At 35.0% G+C, this 27,128-nt stretch overlaps 1 protein-coding gene across 3 annotated transcripts in view; it reads right to left on the bottom strand.

Moving 5' to 3' along the window:
• The window catches only part of LOC125859822 (protein ESMERALDA 1-like), a 55,586-nt gene extending 41,476 nt beyond the window's left edge, over positions 1-14,110 (bottom strand). For all 3 annotated transcript variants that reach the window (XR_007445789.1, XM_049539657.1, XM_049539658.1), the window contains exons 1-4: positions 13,734-14,110; positions 10,280-10,349; positions 8,588-8,655; positions 8,363-8,451 (exon numbers count right to left, since the gene is read on the bottom strand). Coding sequence is in view for 2 of the 3 variants with exons in the window: in XM_049539657.1 (XP_049395614.1) it covers positions 8,363-8,451; positions 8,588-8,655; positions 10,280-10,349; positions 13,734-14,072 (566 nt within the window). In the remaining variant the exon portion in view is untranslated. The remainder of the gene's footprint in view (positions 1-8,362; positions 8,452-8,587; positions 8,656-10,279; positions 10,350-13,733) is intronic.
• Positions 14,111-27,128: the final 13,018 nt, after the last annotated feature.

Genomic DNA, 27,128 nt, shown 5'->3' with positions numbered 1-27,128 from the left:
AGATTCCAGTAACATGATTTCACTGTGAACACACCCTTGTTATGTAATTTCCATCTAGGTTTGTCAGGCCTCATAGATAAAGCAGGGTGTGAGTTTAGTACTCCCAATAGGCTAGCAATTTCCCCAATTTCCCAGTCATTTAGTGCTCTTCTAAAAACAAGGTCCCATCCCTGTTGACTCCAAGCTTGGGATACAGAGACATTCCTTTCCGTACTCAAAGTGTAAAGATGTGAAAAGGAGTTTCTAAGACTGTCTTCTCCAATCCACACCTCATTCCAGAAATTAGTTTTCAAACCATTTCCAACAATGATTGACATGTTGTTGTTGAAATAAGGCCATAATCTTCTTATGGTTTTCCAGACACTACACCCAAAGGTTCCCGCAACCTCCTCAGTTGTCCAGTGATTGAGTAAACCATACTTTCCTGCTATGAATCTTCTCCAAATGGCCCTCTCTTCTGAGGAGAACCTCCAAAGCCATTTCTGCAAGAGAGAGGTGTTTTGTTTGCTGAGGTTCTTCAAGTTGAGCCCCCCTTGTTGAGTGTTGAGAGTCAGTTCATCCCATTTCACAAGGTTATAACCTCTCTTCTCCTTGTTTCCTTGCCATAGAAAGGCTCTCCTAACTTTATTGAGTTTTTTTTCAATGCTCTTTGGTATGGAAAAAAAGTCTCATCATGTATGTAGGCATGCCATCAAGAACTGACTTGGTGAGAGTCAATTTGCCCCCTAAAGAGAGATATTGACTTTTCCACCTAGATAGTTTATTCTCGCACCTTTCCAACACCCCACTCCACACCTCTAATTCTTTGTTTTTAGCACCTTGAGGCAGTCCCAAATATTTAGTTGGTAAAGAGTCCACTTGGCAGCCCAAAATAACAGCCAGATCTTGCAAATTTCCAACCTGGTTGATAGGAGAAATGTGACTTTTCAGCCAATTTACATGGAGACCTGAGATACCTTCAAAAATTGTTAGGATGGCTCTCAAATGCTTGATCTGACTTGTCTCTGCTTCACAAAAAATTAAGGCATCATCTGCATAAAACAAATGAGACACTTCCAGATCTTCACCTCTACCTGTCAGCACTGAAACCTTTCACTCATCTATTAGCATTTGCTGTTCTGAGCATATGATTTAACCCTTCCATAGTTAATAAGAACAAAAAAAGTGACATGGGATCCCCTTGCCTAAGACCCCTGTGGGATTGAAAGAAGCCTTCTGTGTTGCCATTTATTATGAGGGAGAACTTCACACTGGAAATACAAAAACTGATCCATTTAATCCACCTACTACCAAAACCCATGTCACAGAATTTTGAGGAGGAAATTCCAATTGACATGGTCATAAGCCTTTTCAATATCCAATTTACATAGGATTCCAGGTTGCTTCTGTTTAACCCTTGAATCAACTAGTTCATTAGCCAACAAGGATGCATCAAGTATTTGTCTCCCTTTCAAGAATGCCATTTGGTGTTCATCTACTAGCTTCCCAATAACTGTTTTAAGCCTTTCAGTTATGAGTTTAGAGATGATTTTGTAAACCCCCCCGATTAGGCTAATAGGTCCGAAACTACTTCTTGTCTCTTATGCCTCTATTTTCTAACTATAATGTTGTTGTTACAACTTATGACTTCATAAATGTTGTATTTTTGCATTCCTTAAGCTTAGGGTCTATTGGAAACAATCCCTCTAACTGCCAAGGTAGGGTTAGGTCTATGTGTGTTCCACCCTCCCCATACCCCACTTGTGGGACTATGCTAGGTAAGTTGTTGTATATCCTGGCCCATAGCATCTGGGTTCAATTTTTGTTTCTTCGTCATTTCCGACAAAAGACCCCATAAAGATTCCTGACTGTATTAAATGTGTTTAGAGTCTGATAAACCCATATTACACCTCCTTAAAGAAGTATAACAAGGTCGCTGTCAAATATAGAACCCAACTGGGTTGGGTCCCACCGGGAATAAGGCAAGAACTATGTCATATGCAATTATTTACTATTAGATTCTTATTTCCAAAGGAATGGAGAGGGAGGGGGGGAGGGGGGGGGGAGGATTGGGAGAATTTGCATGCTTTCTGTATCAATTCATAACTAGTAACTTTCACTGATATCACTTAAGAGGAGAATTTATAAAGAGAAAACCCAGGATTGTGTTCACCAATGACTCTTTGCTTTAAGTGGGTTAATACAGAATTTCACTTTGCAATGCTAGTATACCAGCTCATCAAACTCATGTTACACTTAACTGCTTCTCAACTTATTAGATGCATGTCACTTTTATCCTCTCAAACTAAAAAGTGCTTTACTCAAATCAATGATAATTACTCAGAGTTGGTTAATCTTACTACAACATCAACCATTAGACGAGTTCAACATATTGAATCCTCGCTATCAACTCTTTTCCCAAGTTTCACTTTTTACTCAAACAAGTCAAACCTAGGGAAGGTTCTAATGTTTGCAACCATTAGAAGGCGATTAATATAAAAGAATTGATAAGATATACAATCACAACACATAGTTCATTTCATAAAAACCTATGTTACGTTAAGTCATCGTGGATTCCACAACTCTTGATTGTGGGGTTTAGCCACTCATGATAATTGAAGTAAGGAAGATACTTGCATTCATTCAATAAGGATTCACTTACAAAAGTTAAGGCAATCACAAGCTTTGATTTCAAATACCAATGAAAATCTCAATAAAACTCGTTCAAGAGTACGCACTGTTCTCATATATTTCTCACATGGTATCAGAGAATTGGTGAGAACAAACAAGTCACCGTATGTCTATGTCAATTTTCGGTGACAGTTGGGTCTGATTTTGTTATTCTTTTTTTCTTTCTATGGGTGTTGTGCCCACCACAAGGCTCGAAAAGTTCCCGCGACCAAACCCCAGCCAGAACCACCGAAAAACATCACCCCACACGCTCTCACACGCCGATCGGAGGTGGTAGTTTTCGGCGAGATCTGGCTCACGCGCCGGCGCATGAGGGCTTTTCTGATCATATTTTTTGACAGTTGGGGTTGTCCAGCCATTCCGACCAGGCCCATACTGTTTTTAACCAGATTCGATCGCCGGAATTAGGCTGCCAGCTATTTCCAGGCTATTTCCGGCGACTTTTCTTCGAGATTTGAATTTTCCAACAATCAGATCTCAATAATCAAGTTTTTTTTGTTGTTTCCAAGACAAATTTAGCATAATGTCTTTTGGGTGTGATGTTTTTTGGTTCTAAAAATATGGGGATTGGAAGTTCTAGCCCTATAATCACTTCAAAACTTTTATTGGGAAGTTCAAACTATTTATCTTGGGCTTCCTCGATTGAGCTATGGTGCAAGGGTCAAGGTGTCCAAGATCACTTAACGAACAAGACTTATGTGGTAGATGTAAAGGCAAAGACTAGTGAGGAAGATGCAAAAGCCAAAGCACAATAGGAGAAAGTAGATGCTCAATTATGTAGTCTCCTATGGTGTTCTATTGATTCCAAATTGATTCCCTTGTTTCGCCCATTCCAGACGTGTTATACAGTTTGGGAAAAGGCTCGTGCTTTATACACTAATGACATATTTCGATTCTATGATGTGATATCTCGATTGACCAACTTAAAGAAACAAGAATCTGACATGTCTACTTACTTGGGACAAGTACAGGCAGTCATGGAGGAATTTAACACGTTGATGCCAATTACTACGAATGTGGAAAAACAACTAGAACACAAACAAACATTGTTTCTAGTTCTTACTCTTGCTGGACTTCCTCCTAATCATGATTTTGTGCATGATCAGATTTTAGCTAGCCCTACAGTTCCTACAATCGATGAATTATTCTCTCGTCTCCTTCGTCTTGCGGCACCTCCCAGTCACAAAGTAGTTTCATCACCCAACCCACTATTGACTCCTCTATTCTCGCTTCTCAAACCTTTGAAAAGCGTACATATCAGTCTATGGAGAATCGACGAGGGGGAGGGCGTTTTGGGAAACCTCGATCCAAGTGTAGTCATTGTCATAAGCCTGGACATACTCGTGACATATGTTATATTTTGCATGGTCCACCACCCAATTATGATCCTATTGTTCTAAATGAATATAATGAGTTCCTTCGAAATCGCGCAAGTAAACAGACATCTCCACCAGTAGCATATGGTGCTCAACCTAATCAACCATCCAATAATGCTCATATTGCTCAGACAGAATATGATGAGTTCCTTCAGTATCGTGCAAATAAGCAAATGTCTCCACAAGTAGTTTCGGTTGCACAACCTGATGTGTCTGTTACGGGTAATTCTTTTGCTTGTGTGTCGCAATCTAGTACTCTTGGATTATGGGTCATGGACTCTAGGGCTTCTGATCATATCTCTGGTAATAAATCACTTTTATCCGATATTGTTTATTCGCAATCTCTTCCAGCTATTACTTTAGCCAATGGGATCCAAACAAAACCAAAAGGGGTTGGAAAAGCCAAACCCCTATCTTCTGTCACCCTAGACTCTGTTCTTTATGTCCCTGGTTCTCCTTTTAATCTAGCATCTGTTAGTCGTTTGACGAAAGCCCTACATTATAGCATAACTTTTTTCGATGATTTTTTTCTCATGCAGGACCGCAGTACGGGACAGATGATTGGAATAGGACATGAATCACAAGGCCTTTACTGTCTTACCTCTTCAAATTCCTTAGCAGCATGCTCCGTTACAGATTCCCCAGATCTAATTCACAAACGTTTGAGACATTCGAGTCTATCCAAACTGCAAAAGATGGTGCCTAGTTTGTCTAGTTTATCCACATTAGATTCTGAGTCGTGTCAACTTGGGAAACAAACTCGTGCTACGTTTTCTCGTAGTACTGAGGGTTGTTCAGAGACTATTTTTTCATTAGTTCATTCTGATATTTGGGGTCCTAGTAGAGTCAGTTCCACCTTAGGATTTCGTTATTTTGTTAGTTTCATTGATGATTATTCAAAATGTACTTGGGTTTTCTTAATGAAAGATCGTTCTGAGTTATTTTCTATTTTCAAAAGTTTCTTTGCTGAAATACAAAATCAGTTTGGTGTTTCTATTCGGACTTTTCGTAGTGATAATGCCTTGGAATATTTATCCTTAGAATACTTATCCTCCCAATTTCAGGAGTTTATGATATGACTCACCAAGGCATTATTCACCAGACTACTTTGTCCATACACCCCTCAACAAAACGGTGTAGCTGAAAGAAAAAATCGGCATTTTATTGAGACCGCTCGTATCTTCTCCTTGAATCCAATGTTCCGTTGCGTTTTTGGGGAGATGCAGTTCTTATGTCTTGTTATTTGATAAATAGAATGCCCTCTTCTTCTATTCAGAATCAGGTTCCACATTCCATACTGTTTCCTCAGTCACATCTCTATCCTATCCCCCCTGTGTCTTTGGGAGCACATGCTTTGTTCAAAACTTAGCCCCCGAAAAAGATAAATTAGCTCCTCGTGCCCTCAAATGTGTCTTTCTTGGTTACTCTCGAGTCCAAAAAGGGTATCGTTGTTATTCACATGATCTTCATAGATACCTTATGTCCGCTGATGTTACATTTTTTGAGTCTCAGCCTTACTATACATCTTTTGATCATTCAGATGTATCTATGGTCTTACCCATACCTCAAGTTTTACCTGTGCCAACCTTTGAGGAATCTACGGTTACTTCTACATCTCCAGTTGTAGTGCCACCACTACTAACTTATCATCGCCGTCCACGTCCAACCCTAGTCCCAGATGATTCATGTCATGCGCCAGACCCTGCTCCTACTGCGGACTTGCCTCCTCCTAGCCAACCGCTTGCACTTCAAAAAGGTATACAATCCACTCGAAATACTAACCCACATTATACCTTCTTAAGTTATCATCGTCTATCATCACCCCATTATGCCTTTGTGTCGTCTTTGTCCTCTATTTCCATTCCTAATACTACAGGTGAAGCACTTTCTCATTCTGGATGGAGGCAAGCTATGGTTGATGAGATGTCTGTTTTACATAAGAGTGGTACTTGGGAGCTTGTCTCCCTTCCAGCAGGTAAATCAAGTAAATCTATTGTTGGTTGTCGTTGGGTTTTTGCAGTCAAAATTGGTCCAGACGGTCAGGTTGATCGACTTAAGGCTCACCTTGTTGCCAAAGGGTATACTCAGATATTTGGGCTAGATTATAGTGACACTTTCGCTCTTGTGGCTAAAATAGCAGTTGTTCGTCTTTTTCTATCTATGGTTGCCGTTCGTCATTGGCCTCTTCATCAGTTGGACATTAAGAATGATTTTCTGCATGGTGATCTTGAGGAAGAAGTCTATATGGAGCAACCACCTGGTTTTGTTGCTCAGGGGGAGTCTAGTAGCCTTGTATGTCGATTGCATAGGTCACTCTATGGTCTGAAACAGTCTCCTCGGGCTTGGTTTGGGAAGTTCAGCACAGTAATTCAGGAGTTTGGCATGACTCGTAGTGGAGTTGATCACTCTGTGTTTTATCGACATTCTGCACCAAGTAGATGTATCTATTTGGTTGTTTACGTTGATGATATTGTTATCACCGGTAATGATCAAGATGGTATCACCGATTTGAAGCAACATCTCTTTAAGCACTTCCAGATTAAAGACCTTGGCAGATTGAAGTATCTTCTAGGTATTGAGGTTGCTCAGTCTAGATCAGGTATTGTTATTTCTCAACGCAAGTATGCCTTAGACATTCTTGAGGAGACAGGAATGAAGGGGATGTAGACCTATTGACACTCCTATGGATCCGAATGTTAAACTCCTTCCAGGACAGGGGGAGCCACTTAGTAATCCTGGAAGGTATAGATGGCTTGTTGGAAAGTTGAATTATCTCACAGTGACTAGACCTGACATCTCTTTTCCTGTGAGTGTTGTAAGTCAGTTTATGACTTCCCCCTGTGATAGTCATTGGGAAGTAGTTGTTTGTATTCTACGATATATAAAGTCAACTCCCGGTAAAGGACTACTCTTTGAGGATCAAGGCCATGAGCATATCATTGGATATACAGACGCTGATTGGGCAGAGGATCACCTTCTGACAGACATTCGACATCCGGATATTGTGTTTTAGTAGGAGGTAATTTGGTGTCGTGGAAGAGTAAGAAACAGAATGTGGTTGCTCGATCTAGTGCAGAATCAGAATATCGAGCAATGGCGACAACAACTTGTGAGCTAGTTTGGATCAAACAGTTGCTGGGAGAACTAAAATTTGGCAAAATTGATCAGATGGAACTTGTGTGTGATAATCAAGTGGCTCTTCATATCGCATCAAATCCAGTGTTTCATGAAAGGACTAAGCACATTGAGATTGACTGTCACTTTGTCAAAGAAAAGATACTCTCGGGAGATATTGTTACGAAATTTGTGAAGTCAAATGATCAGCTTGCAGATATCTTCACCAAGTCCCGCACATGTCCTCGTATTAATTACATCTGTAACAAGCTTGGTACATATGATTTGTATGCACCAGCTTGAGGGGGAGTGTTAGAATAGAAATAAGTATTTCCTACTTAGAATAGGAATAGGAATAGGAATAAGAATAGGAATCCTAGTTGGAAAAGGAATCCAATGTAGTGTCTATAAATAGGGTCTTAATGTAACAATTTAGATACACAATTCAATAATATTTTTCTCATATATTTCTCACAGTTATAAAGGATTTCGCCCCAAAAACGAAGAAAATACGATCTTCTGTTAATGGAGAAAATAAAAGGGTCCATAAGCCCTTTTAGAGATAGGGGTGACTTTCTTGTGGTAGTAATTGCGAATGAGCAAGTAGCCATCGGAAAAGGTGAATGGCGATGAGAAACAAAAAAGATTAGGTAAAATAGGGCCAAGGCCCATTTCCTAAGTCGGAGCAAAAAGTGAACTTATCTAGTTTTTTCACTTGGAAGTCTTTTAATATTAATCATAAAAAGGTCAAGAATTGTTACAAAAAAATAAAATAAGAGATGTAAGTGTAACAAGCATAACCCCCACCACCACCACCCACAAAAAAAAGGGATCAATCAAAGTATGTCCACCAAGAGACAGACCAACCACCAACTCAATGAAAAGAAAGATACAAATTCAGAGTTCATTTTGGTTGAACGGCGCATGAACATGAGAGGCCTGGGTAATAAAGCCGTTTTTTTCTCTAATGATTTAATCAATTAGAGTTGCCAAATTTTTAATGTCATAGCCAGGTTTAATGCATTTCACTGATCTACACAATTATATGACATAATCAAGAGCTTTTCACCAGTAACAGCTACCCATGAGATGTTAGCAGGCTTTACACACTTCCTGAGTTGTACATTGATTATAGGTATATCTATGAAATAATAAAATCACTGAACCCCTGAAAGTATAGAACAATAGAACAGAAAATCAACCTTGGATCCCTCCAAATGCTATGAAAGTGGAAATGTGGAATGACCAGGGTCGCGTTAAGATAACCTGCCACAGCAACAGCATTGCATATCTAGAAAGCACAAAAGCAACCAGAGGTAGGCATGTCAGTCACTGATATGAAACTTCAGCATTTCAAGAATAATCATCTTAGAACATTCACTGGGTATGTTATTGTTGTTATAATCATCTTAGAACAGAGTACTTACTGATGTTCTTTGCTGATTCAGACCACCATTTGCTTCAATGTAAATGTACCCATTTGATTCAGGTAAACCTAAGATATTCGATACAAGTTTAGTTGACACTCTAACAAAGATGCAATATAGATTTACTGTAGCATCTATAGTATACTGAAAACACAAATGATTATCCCAAAAACTGTACCAGCATACAAGATACCACTTACTACAGTATATAGATATATACTGCATAACCAAACATTATTTATAACTTCTTTCGTGAGGTAAATAAAAGATTTATCAGCAAAAATAACAGAGTCCCACAGTAGCTATCAGAAAGAATCAAGCAACATATAGAACTAATATGCATCAGCAAGAAGCATGACAAGAATTCCACTATTGCATCAAATTAGCAGCAGACTTTAGATGCAAAAAGGTTTGGAACCATAAAATTTTAATATAGGTCTGCGTGATGAAATCTGAGACATGTTTTCTGCACTTCCTCTTTATAGTATCACTCTCAAAGAAGTATCAGACTTCAGCAATTTAATTACAGTAATCAACGGGCTCAAGTGACAGGAAGAGGGCAGATGTTCTCAGCACAATTCCTCCTACTTCTGCTTAAGTGGACATCTTTATTTCTGATCAACTGAAGACTGACCCAGATATTAAAATACATTGTGTAAAAAGAATACAGCTACGTGTGAGAACAAAACAAAGAGTGAGACTTGATTCTAGATAGGTGCAGAAGGCATACGATTTTTTCCTAAAACGCATTGGAACATGAGATTTTATGAGTTGGGTCCAAGCCGTCTCAATAAGATGCTTATTCCTCTCAGCTACCCCATTTTGGTGAGATGACAAGGACAAGATGTTTGATGAATGATTTCATGAAAGTTCATGATCTATTGAACAAAAAACAAATATTTTAATGCATTCACTACAGATCTATATAAACCCCAAATTGATTTTGGATTTCAGTATAGAAAGTTTGAAAAATTGAAAACAACTCAAATCGATTTTTCATCAAGAATGTCCAAGTGCACTAGGAAAAATCATCAGTGAACATGACAAAGTAGTGAAATCCGATAGTAGAATTGATCTAACCAGGACCCCAAACATCTAATTGAACCAAAGTGAAAGGAGACTTCGTCTAATTAGCAGGACATCTAAGGGAGAGAAGAACGAATATACTTACCAAGTCGACATCACTTACACTCCAAACTAAACGAGTTAGACAAACTATGTATAAATATTTGAAGACAAACTAGGATACGCTAACCGTCTTTGTAATACATAGGTGAACAAACAATAAGAAAAGTTGCAGACGATTTAGCAAGGATAAGGTAAGTATGTGTAATTCACGCACATTACCAGTAATCTGTCCCATATTGTGTGTGACAACATAGTCATACCACTTCACCTACTCCTGCATAAACCCAAGTACTATTTAACCTCCCATTCTCCTCCCTCGAGTCATGAATTACGATCTTTCTTTGACCACTTTGAGGACTCAGTCAAAGGGGGAAAACAGTAGTCTCCAGTTCTAATAGAAGTAGGGAAAAAATATAAGATTATGCATTTGCACATTTGTAGAACATACAGCAGTAACCTGAATGCTAAGACTTTGTGAAAAAAAAAATCCAATAGGGGAAAAAGGAAAGAGTACTTGAGCATAAAAACCATGAGCGAGAGAAGTTCAGTCCTCAGATTTTCTACCTCTTGAAGACTTGTCAATGCATGGTCTCCATTCACCACCTTTATAGGAGTTTCTCCATATTGTCGATATCTGCATGTATTGAGTACTTCATGTTAGCAGCATTTAGAAAAATGATACACAAATTTACCTTACAAGGCCATCATGACAGTACCAAATATTACATGGTCAAGCCCTATCCACTAAAATTTTAATATTCCATTATGCATTCATCAAAGGAGGTAAAGGTACAAAGGAGACATGAAATAAATGTCATGATTGGACATCAGCAGCCTGGTTTTATTAGTGTGAAATTAGGTCTTAGACCTAACTCACACCCCAAAACTAGCTCAAAGACAAGAGGATTGCCCAAGCCTTATAAGGAGTCCACCGATCTCATTAACCACCAATGTGGGACTTTTGTCATTCTTTAACACCCCACTTCACGCCCAGTGCTTAGCATCTGGTGCGTGGCTATTTTGATTTTGGGGGGCAGCATTGGGTGAGACGGGCCCTGCTCTGATACCTTGTGAAATTAGTTTTTAGGCCTAACTCACACCCCAAAAGCTAGCTCAAAGGGAGGAGGATTGCCCAAGCATTATAAGCCTTATAACCACCAATATGGGGCTTTTGTCATTCTTTAACAATTAGGACATAAGTTGGCTCCATTTTTCAACTCACATGGTCAAGAAAACAAACCAACCATCTTATGCCATTCGTCATACTTTCCCTCCAAAGAACTACCTTCCCAAAATTCTCAGTATTTGGTCGTCATGACTGGCAAAGTTTAACTCAAAAATCAACCGTTGAAGAAAGGGCATTGATCTTGTCACTCATAGGTATTCTTAACAATTATCAGCCCTTCGAAGACGCCCTATGAAATGTCATACACAACCAAACTCCATGTAGCACTAAAGCACTAAAGTTGGAATTAGAGAACACTCATTCAATTTAAACAAACTCTGCTGCATCGCATTTTTAACTTTTGGACTCAATGCTGCCAAAATATCATACACAAGTGTAGCTTTCCTTCTCTCTCGGTATTTCCAAGAGAAACCAATTTCACCTGCATGAGTTCCCACAACTAAACCTACCTCAGGCCACTACAAGTTTCTAAGAGTTATGAATACATATACTATTTACACACCCAATTTATGAATACTACAATACAATTCTTTACCAAGTAGGATACTATATACTATTTATATTCCTATTCTAAGTAGGATTGTATATACATATTCCTATTCTAACACTCTCCTCAAGCTGGTGCATGCAAATCATATGCACCTAGCTTGTTACTGTTGTAATAAGGATCGGTGAGGGACTTAGTGAAGATATCTACAAGCTGATCACTTGACTTCACAAATTTTGAAACAATATCTCCTGAGAGTAACTTTTCTCTAACAAAGTTAACAACCAATCTCAATGTGCTTAGTTCTCTCATAAAACACTGAATTTGATGCAATATGAAGGGCCCACTTGATTATCACACACAAGTTCCACCTGATTGATTTTGTCAAATTTTAGCTCTCAACAACTATTTGATCCAAATTAGCTCACAAGTTACTACAGAGATTGCTCGATATTCTTCTTCTTCACTTGCTCAAGCAACCACACTCTGTTTGTTACTCTTCCACAATATCAAATTACCTCCTACTAAAACACAAAATCCAGATGTAGAACGTCCATTTGAACGTGATCTTGCCCACAGCGTTTGTATATCCACTGATATGTTCATGGCCTTAATCCTCGAAGAGTAGTCCTTTACAAGGAGTTGCCTTTATATATCGCCGAATATAAACAACTGCATCCCAACGACTATCACAAGGGGAAGTCATAACGCAACTTACAACACTCGCAGAAAAAGAGATGCTGAGTGAAGTCACAATAAGGTTCCGGCTACTCCAGCCACTGTTTCAGGCGAATCTTAGCCTTTTCCAACCACTTTTTCAACATATTTTTTTTCCAGTAGGGTCGCCTCGTCATTCTGACCTTGCAGACATAATTTTTTCTGATTTTGACCACTTTCCGACAATCAGATCTAATTTTTTTGGATTCCAGCAAATTGTTTTCCAGATTTTAAGCTAGGTTACAAAAGCCTGATTTCACAAGATATTGTTTGGGATAGATATTTTTGGCTCCAAAAAAACAGGAATGAGAAGTTCAAGCCCTATGATCACTCCAGAATATTAATGGGAAGCTCAAACTATTTAGCTTGGGATTCCTCAATTGAGTTGTGGTGCAGGGGTCAAGGTGCCCAAGACCACCTAACAACCAATGCTTGTGTGGTAGATGAAAAGGCAAAGGTTGGTGAGGAAGATGCAAAAGTCAAACCACAATGGGAGAAGGTTGATGCTCTGATACCATGCGATAAACATAAGAGAAAAATATTATTGAATTGTATATCTATGTTATTACACAGCGAGCCTATTTATAGACCGTACAATAAAATCCTTTAACTAGTAGGATACCTATATAATTTTCCTATTCCTATTCAAAGTAGGATTGTATATGTCTATTCCTATTCTAACAATCACAAATTAAGGTGCATTATATGAGCTCCCACCTTAAACTAGTAGCCAGAAAGTTCGACAGCCATACAACATTATCAAGGGGACAAGCCATTTGCCTATAAACACCAATGTGCTTAAGCTCCAACCTCTGACCAATATCCATGTATCCAATCAGAAAAATAATCATGTGATTCCTTCATCAACAATGGTTCTCACATACAAACAACCATTAACCGAACCAACGGTTAATGTAGATAGGAGAATGGCTAGGACAGGAAATCTGCTTCATCCAAGTTTTGATCCAATACATATAACTCCTTCTACTAGTAGCAATGCAGGAGGACCTTGGGTTATCAGCTCTCAATTTCCAGCTCCAAACGTAAGTGCAGAACATTTATCCAAGGATGAGATGTATTATACAGTTAATGTACTTCAAAGATTTAACTGGAGGTTGTTTGGCAAGAAACAAACCCTTAAGAGTAAACTTTTTGAAGTTCAATTTAGTGTGCCAGTTACACTGTTCCGCCATTGTCCCTGTTGGTTTATTAGCTAATATCACTAATATGTATAAATCATCTTATTGTGTTTCTATAGCATTTTTCCTCTTGTTATCTTTCGTTCCTGCTCTCACTAGAGATGAATCAGTAGGTATCAGTTCCAAGCTAATTGGGTTAAGCTATATAAATCTTCAATAGATGGTTATTGAAACAACTGTTTTTACACTTACTGTCAAGCTATTGCAACACTCCACCTTCATCTTCTATCTTCTAACTGCTAAACGACACTAAAACCGGACATGGTCCACAATAAAGAAGAAGCCAAATTCAGATGTAGAGGAAAGTTCTCCAATTCAAGCAATTATTTTTGAAGAAAAAGAAGCAAACTTATATATAATATAATAGGTAATTTAGAAAGAAAGAAAATGCAATTATTTACAAAATAAATGAAATTGAGAAAAGCTAACCGCATCAGCATTGGAATTATCGGAGTCCATTTGAGGTCTAAGGTTAGCATAAAGCTGTGGGCTACGGTAAACAGAGCCAGGTGGTGCATAATGTGGAGGTGGAAGGTTGTGAAAGTCAAGAGTATTGATGTAAAAAAGGACTGCGGAGATGTAAATCAATGGGGCAAAGAGAAAAATGCCTTGTCTACGAAGAAGAAGAGAGAGAAATTGGGAAGCAAGATGTTGGGGAAGGGTTTGGGGGGCGGGAAAACGAGGAGCGGGTTTGGAACGGAGGCGGGGAGATGATGGTGCTGATGGGCTGCTCTGTCCACTACTCGGTACCCTATTGTATGCGTGCATCTCTTTTCACTTTCACTTTCACATCCTACATACACAACTTCCTCATTCCTTTCCCCTTTACTTCCCTCTATTTACATTTACTATTTGCCTTATAGTAAATTAACTAAAGAAAATTGTTAGGATAAAGTTAATAAATATTGTAATAAACTTTTTAAATTGAGTTTAAATTTCAATAAATATTATGCTTTTAGGAGGAAAAAACGATTTCATTACCTTAACTAAAACTAAAAATTCACGATTGTGGAGTTCTAAATGAACTCTTACTATTTCATAAAGTTATCTTTTTCAAATATTACATAGTATATTTAAATACATTTAATTTAAATATTATATAAAAGATATTATTCTTATTATTATTATAAGAATAATAATAATGTATATTGCTATGGTCTCATTAAGGTTTCTTGTTCAGAAATTATTCATTAGTCAATGATATTATAAGAGTATATATATATTGTTGTGGTATCATTAAGGTTTCTAGTTCAGAATTACTCATTAGTCAATGATATTATAAGAATATGTATATATATATGTACACACACTTGTAGTATCATTGAGGTTTTTTATCCAGAAATTACTCATCAGTCAATAATACTATAATAGTATATGTATATTATTCTGGTATCATTAAGGTTTCTTGTTAAGAAATTACTTATTAGTTATTGATACTATAAGAGTATATGTATATTGTTGTGGTATCATTAAGGTTTCTTGTTAAGAAATTACTCATTAGTCAATGATACTATAAGAGTATATGTATATTGGTGTGGTATCACTAAGGTTTCTTGTTAAGAAATTACTCATTATTTAATAATATATATATATATATATATATATATATATATATATAGATACTTGTATTGTAATATTCACAGAAATTGAAATGGTGCTTTGTGAATACAAGTATATCTGGATACATAAGTAATCTATCTGATTTGAAAGGCTCATTAGGCAATACAAGTATAGTTGAATACATTAATACAATAACTTTATAAACAAATATCTTAGTTAACACCAAGTATCAAGTATTAAAGGAAAAATTTGACCAAAAAGATATTAACGTTTGTTAGCTTTTTCATTTTTTTTATGCATCCGAATACTTACACACTTTGATACCTACACATTCTATTATTTTCCATTTTATTGTTTCTGGGTTGTCCAATGTATCCATCTTTTGTTTAACATCAATATATTCATACGTATACTATATTGGTGTATTCATTTTTTATTTAACAATAGTGTATCCAATTGTCAAATTGTCGTGTTCATATGTTAAATTGTTATACTTTACCTTGTTTGATATTGTAACATCCCACCTTAGAAAGAGCTAAATATAGAAAGTACTAATTTGAAAAGAGCCAATTTGAGATTTGTTCAAGTTAAGCTTAAGATGTGAGTTTTGGGTTAACTTCAAATGACCATAACTTTCAGTACAGGATGAGTTAGGTGGCCCATAAGATATCAAATGAAAGGTCTTGGAATCCTCTTTCCAACGCCACCGAATTTGCTAAATTTCAAATTTGCTAAATTTCAAATTTGGATAAGGGAGATATGCCCGTTTGAAGTCTATCTGTCCAGTTAAAGAAAGTTACCCGAAATTATGAGGGGTATTTTGGTATTTTCCTTACCCCTTGAGATTTAAGCGTTATTAGTAAGATTTTAGGGGTCTAAACTGATTTGTTTCAGTTTTATAATCACAAATACGCTTAGAGTTTTAGAAGAGAGTTCAAGAAGAGAAAAGAGGAAATGGTTCAAGGCGTTCATCGAGATTTCTTGCGGATGGGTTCGTTCACACACATGTCATTCATTCTACTTTAATGCAATTTTGTCCTTGAGGTTGAAGGATTGGTGTTCTTGATGAGTTTCTTGAAATTTCATTCTTAATCTTGATTGTTGGGGTTTTGATGATTTTTTTAGATGAATGTTAGTGATTTCAGGGTTGTTTTGAGTAGATTATCGTGTACTTAAGTTAGGTATCTGAATCTAAGTGAATTGGGAAGAAATCATTCGAATCTAGGCGAATTAGGGTCAGAAAACGAGAAAGAAAATTCGTCAGAGAATTCTGGGCAGTGGTTGGCGCGCCGGGCCACCAGTGCGCCATAATATGTGTTTTGTAGTTCAAGGGTTGGCGCCCTGCGACACTCAGTGCACCAGGGTCGCCTGCCCCCACCCCTTCTCCGTCGTTTGGTCCGTCTGAGTTCTTTCAAAGGGTACCTTTACTCCTACCTATTGATTCTAGTTACTCTAAACTACAACGAAACATAGAGAAATCATTCATAACATGAATCATAACCCTTGAATTCATAACCCTCGAACCAAATCTGTTTAGACCCCTAAAATCTTGCTAAAAACTCTTAAATATGAAGTGGTATGTAAAAGACTCAAATAACCCTTATAATTTTTGGTAACTTTCCCTAACTGGATAAGCAGACTTCAAACGGGTATATCTCTTTCATTAGAACTCGAAATTTAGCAAACTCGATGGCGTTGGAAAGAGGATCCAAGACCTTTCATTTGATAGCTTATGGGTCACCTAACGCATCCTGTACCGAAAGTTATGGTCATTTAAAGTTGACTCAAAACTCACATCTTAAGCTTAACTTGAACAAATCTCAAATTGGCTCTTTCCAAATTAGTTCTTTCTACATTTAGCTTTTTCTAAGGTGGGATGTTACAATATTAATACATTAAATTTTATAATTACTTGTATCCTTGATATATTAATACTTTAAGTTTTATAAATAGAGATACCAATTTGCATTTGTACAATTAATACATTTTCCTTATTTAGTTCATTGTAATTAAAATTGTATCAATGTTTAAATAGAAAAATAAAAAATATATACAAAAATACAACTATAATAAGACATAAATTGTAGTCATTTTTTTGTAAATAGCATACTTATAGCTATTGAACTTTAATCTTTAATAACCCTATAAATATAGTCATTTTTGTAAGTTGCTCTATATAATTTATGAAGATTATCCGTTCCAACAATCCAGGCTCGGATGCCACATGTAAGATTAAATACTTTAATACACATCAGGATCTTGAACACGATAATCTTACATAGAGATCGTTAGGGGTACATACATGATGCGGAAGAATGAATAGAGAAAAGCGAAAGTGTTAGTTGTAAATTGGTTTCTACCTCCTTGCCCTAGCCTTACGTTACCACAACTGTCAGCGATGGAAGTAATGTAGAGAATATGTGGTAACCCTTATGGGTGGAGGAATGACCAATTTATAGAAGTTAAGACTTAATCTGATACGTCCATCAAGTAACCAATGTACGGACGAGATCTATTTTTTATCAAATATTATTCATGATATTACTTGGGTCACAAGTAAACTTAGGCCACAAGTATACTTGGGCCATAAGTAAGAATTATTCTTACATGATAGTCATGTCTCAACAATCCGGAAGGTATATATATTCAATTGAATCAGATATTTATAAATGGAAAGAGTATTGTAAAATGAAAATATCAAGGACTCCAAGAAATCACGGTCGTAGGTTTTGCAAGTGCACGATCAAAGGTAAATAATTAAGTTGTTTACTTCAAAATATATGGATATTCACTTGTGTCCTTCTTCTTTTTTAATTTCATAAGAGGTCATAAGAGGAATCGTTGTCTCCTTCGACCTTAGTATTTATTTACTATGATTGTAAGAAATAGTAAAATTTATTTTATAAAAAAAACTCTATTTTTTTTATACTTTCATTATTGAAAAAACTCAAAATTTTATGTATCAAAAAGACTTCACAATACACTTAAAATTGAGACATCATATAGCTTTTGAGAAGTTAATAAAAATAATTATATTTCACCCACTAGTGGGCGAACTACCTTTAAAATGTGTGATATTTTTTAAGGTTTTGGGGTGTCTGACGGAGTTAAATTTGTTTGTGACAAACGTCACAAATGAGCGAAGTGTCCATTTTTATCTGTATTTTTAGACATGTTCCCTTTTGGTCCGTAGTGTTCAAAAAATATCCATTTTGAGGCCGAACTCCATGTCACAAAGTGTTGGGATTGTATGTTTATTTTCATATACTTAATTTTTGTCAAAGATTTTCTATGATTTTAAACTAATTGTTAATGTCTTACTTCCACATTAATTACTTTATTTTTAAATATGTTGGATAGTAGCATGGGCACTTATCTATGAGAGAAGGTAGGTGTCATGATTTGACTTGCGGCTTTTGGATTGTGATAGAGGAATATTTGGAAACCCTATATTCTCATAAAATGGTACTTAGCTTGTCCCATTCTTAAGTATGAGAATATGGAAATCTTATATTTTCATAAAATGGATAATTGTTTTGTTTTTTTAAAAAAAATTAAAAGGTTGAAAAACACAAGAGAGAAGTATTGAAATACACCTTCAATCTTGCAACATGAGTAAAATACACCCCTGAATTCTCGTCAAGTTTAAGAGTATTTCAACACTTGTCTTGGCTTTTTATTAAAAAATACATGCTCCTACAAGTATTTGAGATCACTTGCTATGTCATGTAGCAGATTGATGGTGTATCTAAATTTAGTTAGTTAATAAAAAAAATGTTTTTAAGACTACAAACTAATAATTTGCATCAAATTGGAAGGTATTTTTAATATTTCTCTGGAAAACACAATGATGACCTAATTCAGTAATTTGTTAATCTTAGTCTACTTATGATTGTTAGGCAAAAATTGAAGTAAAAAGTCCTACATATTATAAATTCATTGAACTAAGTGGATTGTCCATTGAGTTTATTCATAAACTTATACTTATCATTTATGTGTATTCCCTAGGTTCTATGAACCTTTTTGGATAAGAATGTATCTATTTATTATATACTTAATATGGTGACTTTTGGAATGATTTATCAACCTATAAATAGGGTTATTCATTCACCATTGTAAAAGACACACATGAGAGACAAAAAGACATTTGAATAAGATGTTCTCTACATTCTACTCCCCATAACTTTTGTCTATATTATTTGTAGTATATTGCTTATAAGTTATAACACGTTATCAATACGAGACTCTAGCAAATTGAGATTGAGTTTTAGTTTTTCTTTAGCTCATGTTTTGGTTGATCTCGTTATGAGAATCAAGAAGGAAAAATGATAAACTACTGGAATCCATGTATAATATGCATAAAATTAGGTATGTATTTTATAGAATCTTTTTATGATTTAGAATACACTAGTGTTCAGTCACTTATATTGACCAGGAACCAAAGACACTACTACTAGTTGAATATGACATGCTCTACAAAATTCCTTAAATAGAAGAAGGTATAAAGTTTTAGTAGCATGAGTTTGAATATTATTTTGATTATTTTGAAAGACTCAAAGGGTGAGTCATGTTGTAATTCGGCCTATTATACCGTTGGTTAATGGTAAGATGGTGGATTCAAGTCTCATCGCACCAAAAGGGTAAGACGTCAGGTTAAAGTATGGATGCACCATAATGAAAAATGTTTGAGGGTAAGACGGTAGATTCATGTTCTATCGCACCAAGAGGGTAAGACATCAATTTGAGTTTTGATGCACCATGATGATAAGGATTGGGTTCAAGTCCCATAAAATTATGGCCTAACACGTCTTATATGGGTAAGACATTGAGTTTGAGTCAATGCACCATAGTGATGATATAATGATGACTAAGACTTTGATGAAAAGCCATGAAATTCATCCCATTTAATTTGCTCCATTCCCTGAAGCGAATGTGGTAGCAGTACATGATAAATTTGAAATCCGTCCAAAATTGCACCATTCTATCATATGAATGTGGTAGCAGTGAATAATAAGTGTGAAAGATGACAAGTGATTGAATGTATGAATAAGGGGATGAATGGACAAAATTATAATAGTCATCACTGTGGTAATTATAAAAGAAAGAATAATATGAGTTTTTCAAATAGACCTTCAAACTGTGAAAATAATTTTATCATCAAAATGGTATAAAAGGTCATTGGACCCATGGTTGTTGTGCGACCTAATAATTTGATAAATTTATAAAAATCCTCCATCAAAAGAAAGGAAGACAAAGTGGTGGTATACTTGACATTTCAAAGTGATGTTGAGGTGGGTCATGCAAAGGCATGACAATGTGCTTATAATGCAAATTTATGAAACACATATAAATGATTAGTTCATTCCTTGAAGAGAATGTGACTTGTGATAAGCATCGTGAATGCTCAATCATTCTGAAAGAGAATGGATCAAGATGTGATAAATCATTATGGGTTGGATATGTGCCACCAATCACTTCTATGAGAGGATTGAGAATAAAGATATATGTCACAACTCACCTCTACGGGAGGTTTGAGAAAAATAAATATCAGTTAGCATGACCAGTTGGCCATTCTGATTTAAATGTGATGCAAAAGTAATTGAGAATTCACATGGCTTATATAATGAAAAAATAAAAGATTCTTCAAGAATTATCTTGTGTTGCTTGTTCTCATGATAAAATGATCATTGTACCATTATACCAGCTAAGGTTGTGATTGTATTCCCTGAGATTTTTGGAACATATAAAAAAGTGAATATGGACCTGTTCACCTGCCATGTGGATAATTTGTAACTATATGATAGATGCATCTATGGGATGGTCACATGTGTTTTGTTGTTAACTTACAACTTGGTTTTTGTAAGGTTGTTTGCTTGAATTGTTAAAATTAAGAGCATAGTTTCGAACTATGAAATTATATTGATAATGTTGATTGGTTTAGCAGATATTGTATGCCTCTAATTATAGCTAAATCATGAGTATGAGAGAAAACTCCCAAATAAGATTTGGTTATAGCAATACATCTATGCATCAAGTGATGTGAGGCTAAAAATACATATTTTTAATCATTATTTCCTCACATTTATTATTTATATGTGTCCTTTTTGAGCATTAATTTGATGGATTATGCTAAATTTGGTATTTTATTTGTAGGATTAAATTGGTGGAAAATTGGAGAAGTTTGAAGCTAAAATGAATTAAAGATGAAAGGTTGAAGAAGGAAATCAAGCAGACAGCTTAATGGATTAAATTGAATAAAATAATATATTTATAGATATAAGGAAACGGCGGCTGCAAATTGATGAATTTTAATTGTTATGTTTGATGTACACGTGCCAAGTATTGAAGCGGCGTACACTTCCAGCAACACGGAAAAAAAAAAGAGACAGACAACCTAATTTAATTGGGTTTTGTTTTCCTAATTTGTCTTGAACTTAATTGTTTTATTTAGGATTCCTATATCTATAAATAGTGCATAGAAATAATTATTTGAGAGGAAAAGAAGCCAAGAATCAAGATACAAGACACAATATAAATTTTCTTCTAGCTTAGGAACTTTGGAAAAGCCGCCGTGGAGGCCGGAGAATTGTGATTTATTCTTTCTTCTCCTTTATTATTTATTTGTATTCGTGATTAATAAAAGTTAGTTTAGCTATTGTTCTTAACTTTTTATGATTAACACAAGCATATTTATTTTAATAAATTTTGATTGTGTTTTTGGAGATAATGAGTAGCTAACTTTCATAACTAGGGTTGTGAGAACCATGAGCGATTAACAAAGTATGAATAGTAAATAAACAATTCTTGACTAGTATTTTGCATGCATTGATAATTCTTTCGTTTAGAAGTCTTTTTAACGGTTGCCAACGTTAGAACTCGCCTTATTACTACTTGCCGGACCAAGGAGGTAATTAACAAGAAAAGAATTATCAACATAGATTTAGTGTGATACTATCTAATAGGCTAGTGTCGATTGGTGCGAAGTAATAACTAAGCCAAACATCGATTATGATGTCTAATATGAGGTAAAGGTAAGGATTAGTAAATTATACATACGTAGCCGGACCAAGGTGCGGGGTGAAATTCTCTAGATGCCGGACCAAGGATTTAGAGATACCTAACTTATCACTTTGCATGTAATACACTATAAAAAGATTACTATTATTAGGATTACTGTGTTATGAGCTTATGAGGAACACATTCCTAGTTACTTTTCATAATCTGAATATAAATAAATACTTAGTTCAAAGCTATCTTTTTATTATTTTATTTTATTTTATTTCAATTTAAATCCCCCATTTTTATAACGACTATCGAGTTAAATATTTACAATTGACAATATTCTTCCATATTCTCTGTGGGATCGACCCCGACTCATAGTTGGGTAAATATATTGCATACGATCGTTTATATTTCTTTTCAAGAAGTATATTTGAACGTTATCAAAAATAGCGCCGCTGCCGGGGAATATGGCTTAGAAATTGTCTTTAGTATTTATTTTGACTTGTAGTCCTTTTTTGTTTCTTAGGATTAGTTTAAAATTATTATTTTTTTAATTATTATTATCATATTTCTTTTACTCTTCTTGAGATGTCATCTGAAAAAATATGTAGTGAAAAGTGTTCTTGCAATTCTTGCCCTTCTGATTTTATGGGTTCGTATAAGTTAGTATTTTTTTATCAACTAGATGAGTTGTATGGGGACATGGAAGATTTGTTAATACTTTGCTATAAATCAATATGTAAGCGCAATTCTGAATATAAATTTGAATTTAATCTCTATTATTTAGATATTGAGTTGAGTGCAAAGATTAAATCATATGAAACCCAACAATTTAGTAATAATATGTGTGAGGAAGAAAAATTATTTATAAGTCAACTTGAAGAGCTAAGAGTGGAGGGGCAATTGCTTGATTATACTGTTATTGATGTTGTCACTGTTGAGAAGAGTGCACTAGAGTTATGTAATGAAATAGATAATATTATTTTTAAAAACTCTAGTATGTGTAAATATGATGATGTAAAACATAATGCAATTCATAAGGTAGGGCGCATTGGACCTCATTCCAATCATTTTTCTACATTATGTTTAGATGATGAGAAATTAATCGAGCCATCTGAGCCTATAGAAGAGTGTATGGAGGAGGAACAATGTGTCTATATTCTTGAATTTATTGTTCCAAGATCGGAGAATTACATTCCTCACTTAGGATCCAAGAAGTGCATAATGCAATATCTATTGCTTGGGACCTTATTTTTATATCACCACCTCTTGACCGTAATAGAAAAATTGATTCAAAACTGGGGGTGCAATTCATATCTTCAAAGTGGAAGGAAAAATAGTAAAATTGATGGTGTCGTGCTGCGACGTTAAATTAAGCGCTTATTGGGAGGCACCCAATTAGTAGTTTAACTTCTTATTTTATTTTAGTACTATCATTTTTTTCTTCTTGTTTTTGCAGATTAGGGTAAGTCTGAGCCAAGGAACATGTTTGAGCTTAATTGTGGGGTGCGTTCGACCCTTGATGAAAATAAAGAGGACATGCTACTAGCTAGGTCATGAGACCTCAGGGAGTTTTTCTAACCCTTGTTTTAACTTTTATCTAATGCTTTGGGGACACAACATCTTTTTAAGTGTGGGGTGGAGGAATGAATTCCTAGTTTTTACCGTTTTATTGAGTCTTTTTTTTTTAGGATGGGTTCCTTGGCTTTTGTTTTCGGTTCTTTTCCCGAGGATAGTCCCTTTGAACCGAGTGTCTTTTATTTATTAGGAATAAATTTTATTTTTGTTTTAATTTTTTTTTTTTTGGAGAGAAGAAAAGATCCTTTTGAGTTATGTGATACTTACTGTTTGGGCCTAATTTTGAGAAGTACTTTCTTGTGAATGCTTGAAAAAAAAATTGCAGACTCTTTGACATCTAAGCTCATGGTTGTGACTTTGTATATAACTTATTTGTAGTTTGTTATGATCATGTCTCTCTTAGAAGTGGAATTGATCCATCTTGATTGATACTTGTGCCAAGTGTGGTGAGATTTTGTTTATTCCATGTTTTGCATCTTAGTCTAGAACTTGCCCTGCATGTTATTGAAGCGAAATAAAAAGTGTTGCTTTGTTTAGGATATGATAATAGGCTTTCTTTGATTTATCTGGTAAAATTTAGCCCTTTTAGATATTTTATCACTAGTTAGCCCTTTTGAGCCTGTAGCCTTTTGTTGGTAGCCATATTTTACCCTTGACTATTTTGTTGAATCCCTAGTTTTTGCACCTTGCTTCCCTGAGCATTATAGCATAGACTTATTCCAATTATCAATTCAGTAAAAAAAAAAAAGGAATGATTGTAAAGGTAATCAATGATAGCTACAAAGTGTTTAAAAGCCCTCTTTGAAAGAATGTAACATAAGAAGAAAAAAAAAAGTTACCTTGATGATGGCCCTGGTCCTTCCAAGGACATCGTGCACCTTAACGCATGTAAAATACGTAAGTTGAGGGTGGCTATTATGAAGGAAAACTACAAAAAAAAGAAAAAAAAAGAAAAAAAAAAAAGAGGAAAAGATTGAAGTATTCTTGAGATGAGAATTACTTGTGAAATAGTTGTTGAAGAGAGGGCTTAAAATAAAGAGAAGAAATTAATGGGTGATGAAGTCTAAAATTGCAAAGTGCTTAAGGAAGTGTAAGTCACTATTATATAGTTTTCCTACCCGTCCCCTAGCCTACATTACAACCCGTTAAAGTCCTATTTGATTCTATTCAAGCATGCTTAATTAGTGGAGATGTACATAATGAACAAGCATATGGTTCTTTGTGCATACATGTGAATTTTCATTGTGAGTATGAGAGTGTTCTTTGATGCGAAGTCCTTAATTTATATTTAATATTTTGATTTGAGTGTGTGGACTATTACTTCTTGTGAGGGCACTTGTTTCAAGATAGATTGGTGATTTTATTAACTTTCTTTGATGAGAGTAAGTGAGCAAGCTTAAAATTTGATGAGTTCAAAGTCCTTCCTTAAGGTTAGGAGGTTAGAAGTTTGTTGTTTATTTGGATGTCTTGCATGATGATTAAGAAGTTTACTTGATGTTTTGAAATTCGTACATGACCTAATTGTTTGTATTAACCAAAGTGATGACATTGCTAGTATGAATTTTTTGGGATGAGTTTTAATGTTTGCTCGAGGACGAACAAAAATTTAAGTGTGGGGTGTAGCCAACACAGTTTTTCTATCATAATTGGTTTAGGGTCAGGAACCAAATAATTTTCATCTAAAATTTGATGTGCGGTATCTGATTTAATTGTTCCACCACGCATAAAGATGGATCCCCAAGTGAGGTTGGGGTGAATATTAGATTTTCTAACATCAGGTGGAGAGATGATTGACAACTGAAAATTATGAGATGAATTATCTAGATCCTCATAAAAAATGTGAACTTCAAGTTCAAGAGATAATTCATTTGCATAATGTTGAAAATTAATTGCCAGATGAATTTGCTGACTCTGTGTTATAATTCGGTTGCAAATGCTCCAATGAAAAGTCCTTAAGGGACAAAGTCTATAGTATGCATGAAGCGTGATAGACCAATCAATTCCAAATGAAAAAACTTCTTAAGAAAGGAGGGGAGCAAATAATCAGGATGATCATGATAATGAGGCAAGTGCTTTTAAAAGGAGCACGATGACATAACACTTCATAAAAACCTTGGCAAAGGTTCAAGTACCTGAAATGATAAAATATGAAGGAATATCGATAAGTTATGTCGTATTGGAATCGAGTCAAAAGACCGTCGACGGTATCTTTGATATGAAGTAGTGCTCAATGCTACAGATGATGACGATGATCTTGAATTCAAATCTGTCATATAATGTGGACAGATACATGATTGGCCAAATATAATGCACAATTCAAGTATATTATGTTTCACTTTGAAAAATGATGTTTTGAACTTATAGTCCATGAATCAAGATATAATGTCAGTGGAATACAAATAAATTATTGTGCGAAAGTATAACCGTAAAATATAAAGATCTGTTCAAATGATAATCTTACAGATTTATTCACTAAGGCATTGTCAATACCAACATTTGAGAGGTTGAGATATAAGACAGGAATGCGTCATCTCTGAGATATCAAGTAAAGCTTTCATAGGGGAAGTGAAATACGCATTATACTCTTTTCGCTAACCATGGTTTTGTCCCAGTTGGATTTTATGGTAAGGTTTTTATTGAGGCAACAATCAAGGCGTATTATGAGATGTGTGTACTCTTTTTCTTTCACTAGTCTTTTTCCCATTGGGTTTTTCCTAGTAAGGTTTTAACGAGGCATATTATCTATGGACATCCAAGGGGGAGTGTTATAAATTCATTGAACTAAGTGGATTCGTCCATTAAGTTTATCCATAAACTTATACTTATCATCTATGTGTATTCCCTAGGTTCTATGAACCTTTTGGATAAGAATGTACCTATTTATTATGATACTTAATATGGTGACTTTTGGAATGATTTATCAACCTATAAATAGAGTTGTTCATTTACCATGGTAAAAGACACACATGAGAGATAAGACATTTGAATAAGATGATCCAACATTCTACTCCCCATATCTTTTGTCTATATTATTTGTATATTTGATAACTAGTAAACTTGTCCGCGCTTCGCGCAGTGATAAAAAATGATAAACTATTATTTTTTTATTTAATATTACAATCTCTCTATCAATCTATAAAAAAAATGTTTTGTTAGTAAAGACCTTCATCAGAATCATCAATTACTATTTTGAGCCAAAAGAATTTATAGACTTAAGACAATCAGAAATTTATATGAAATATAAAATAAAGAAAAATCATAAAGAGAGCATTAAAAAAATGCAACATCATTCTTACTGTCATAATTATTAAAGACTAAAAGAAAAAAACTATGAAAAGAATGTGCAATCTTTCGATCTCTTGTCGATTTTCAATCCCACAAGTTGATCATTATTCAATAGCCTTCATTTTATTCTTTTATTTTAGGGGCTATGATGATAAAAAGTACATTGTAGAAATTATGAAAATAAAGACCATTAAATTTAATATTTAAGAAATTTAAATAACATGACCTTTTAGTTTCTTAACATTGCATATTATTATTTAATAGAGATAAGAGTATTATTATTATTTTAGTGTTTTTAATATAGCACATAATTGAGAAAAAAATCCTAAAAAAAGAGTAAAAAATAATTATATTTCTCTCCTAAAGAGAAATGTCACATCACTTTTTTCTATTCCTAAC

The sequence above is a fragment of the Solanum stenotomum genome, chromosome 3 (assembly GCF_019186545.1).
Source record: "Solanum stenotomum isolate F172 chromosome 3, ASM1918654v1, whole genome shotgun sequence".
NCBI lineage: Eukaryota > Viridiplantae > Streptophyta > Magnoliopsida > Solanales > Solanaceae > Solanum > Solanum stenotomum.
This window is presented reverse-complemented; position numbering and strand designations above follow the sequence as displayed.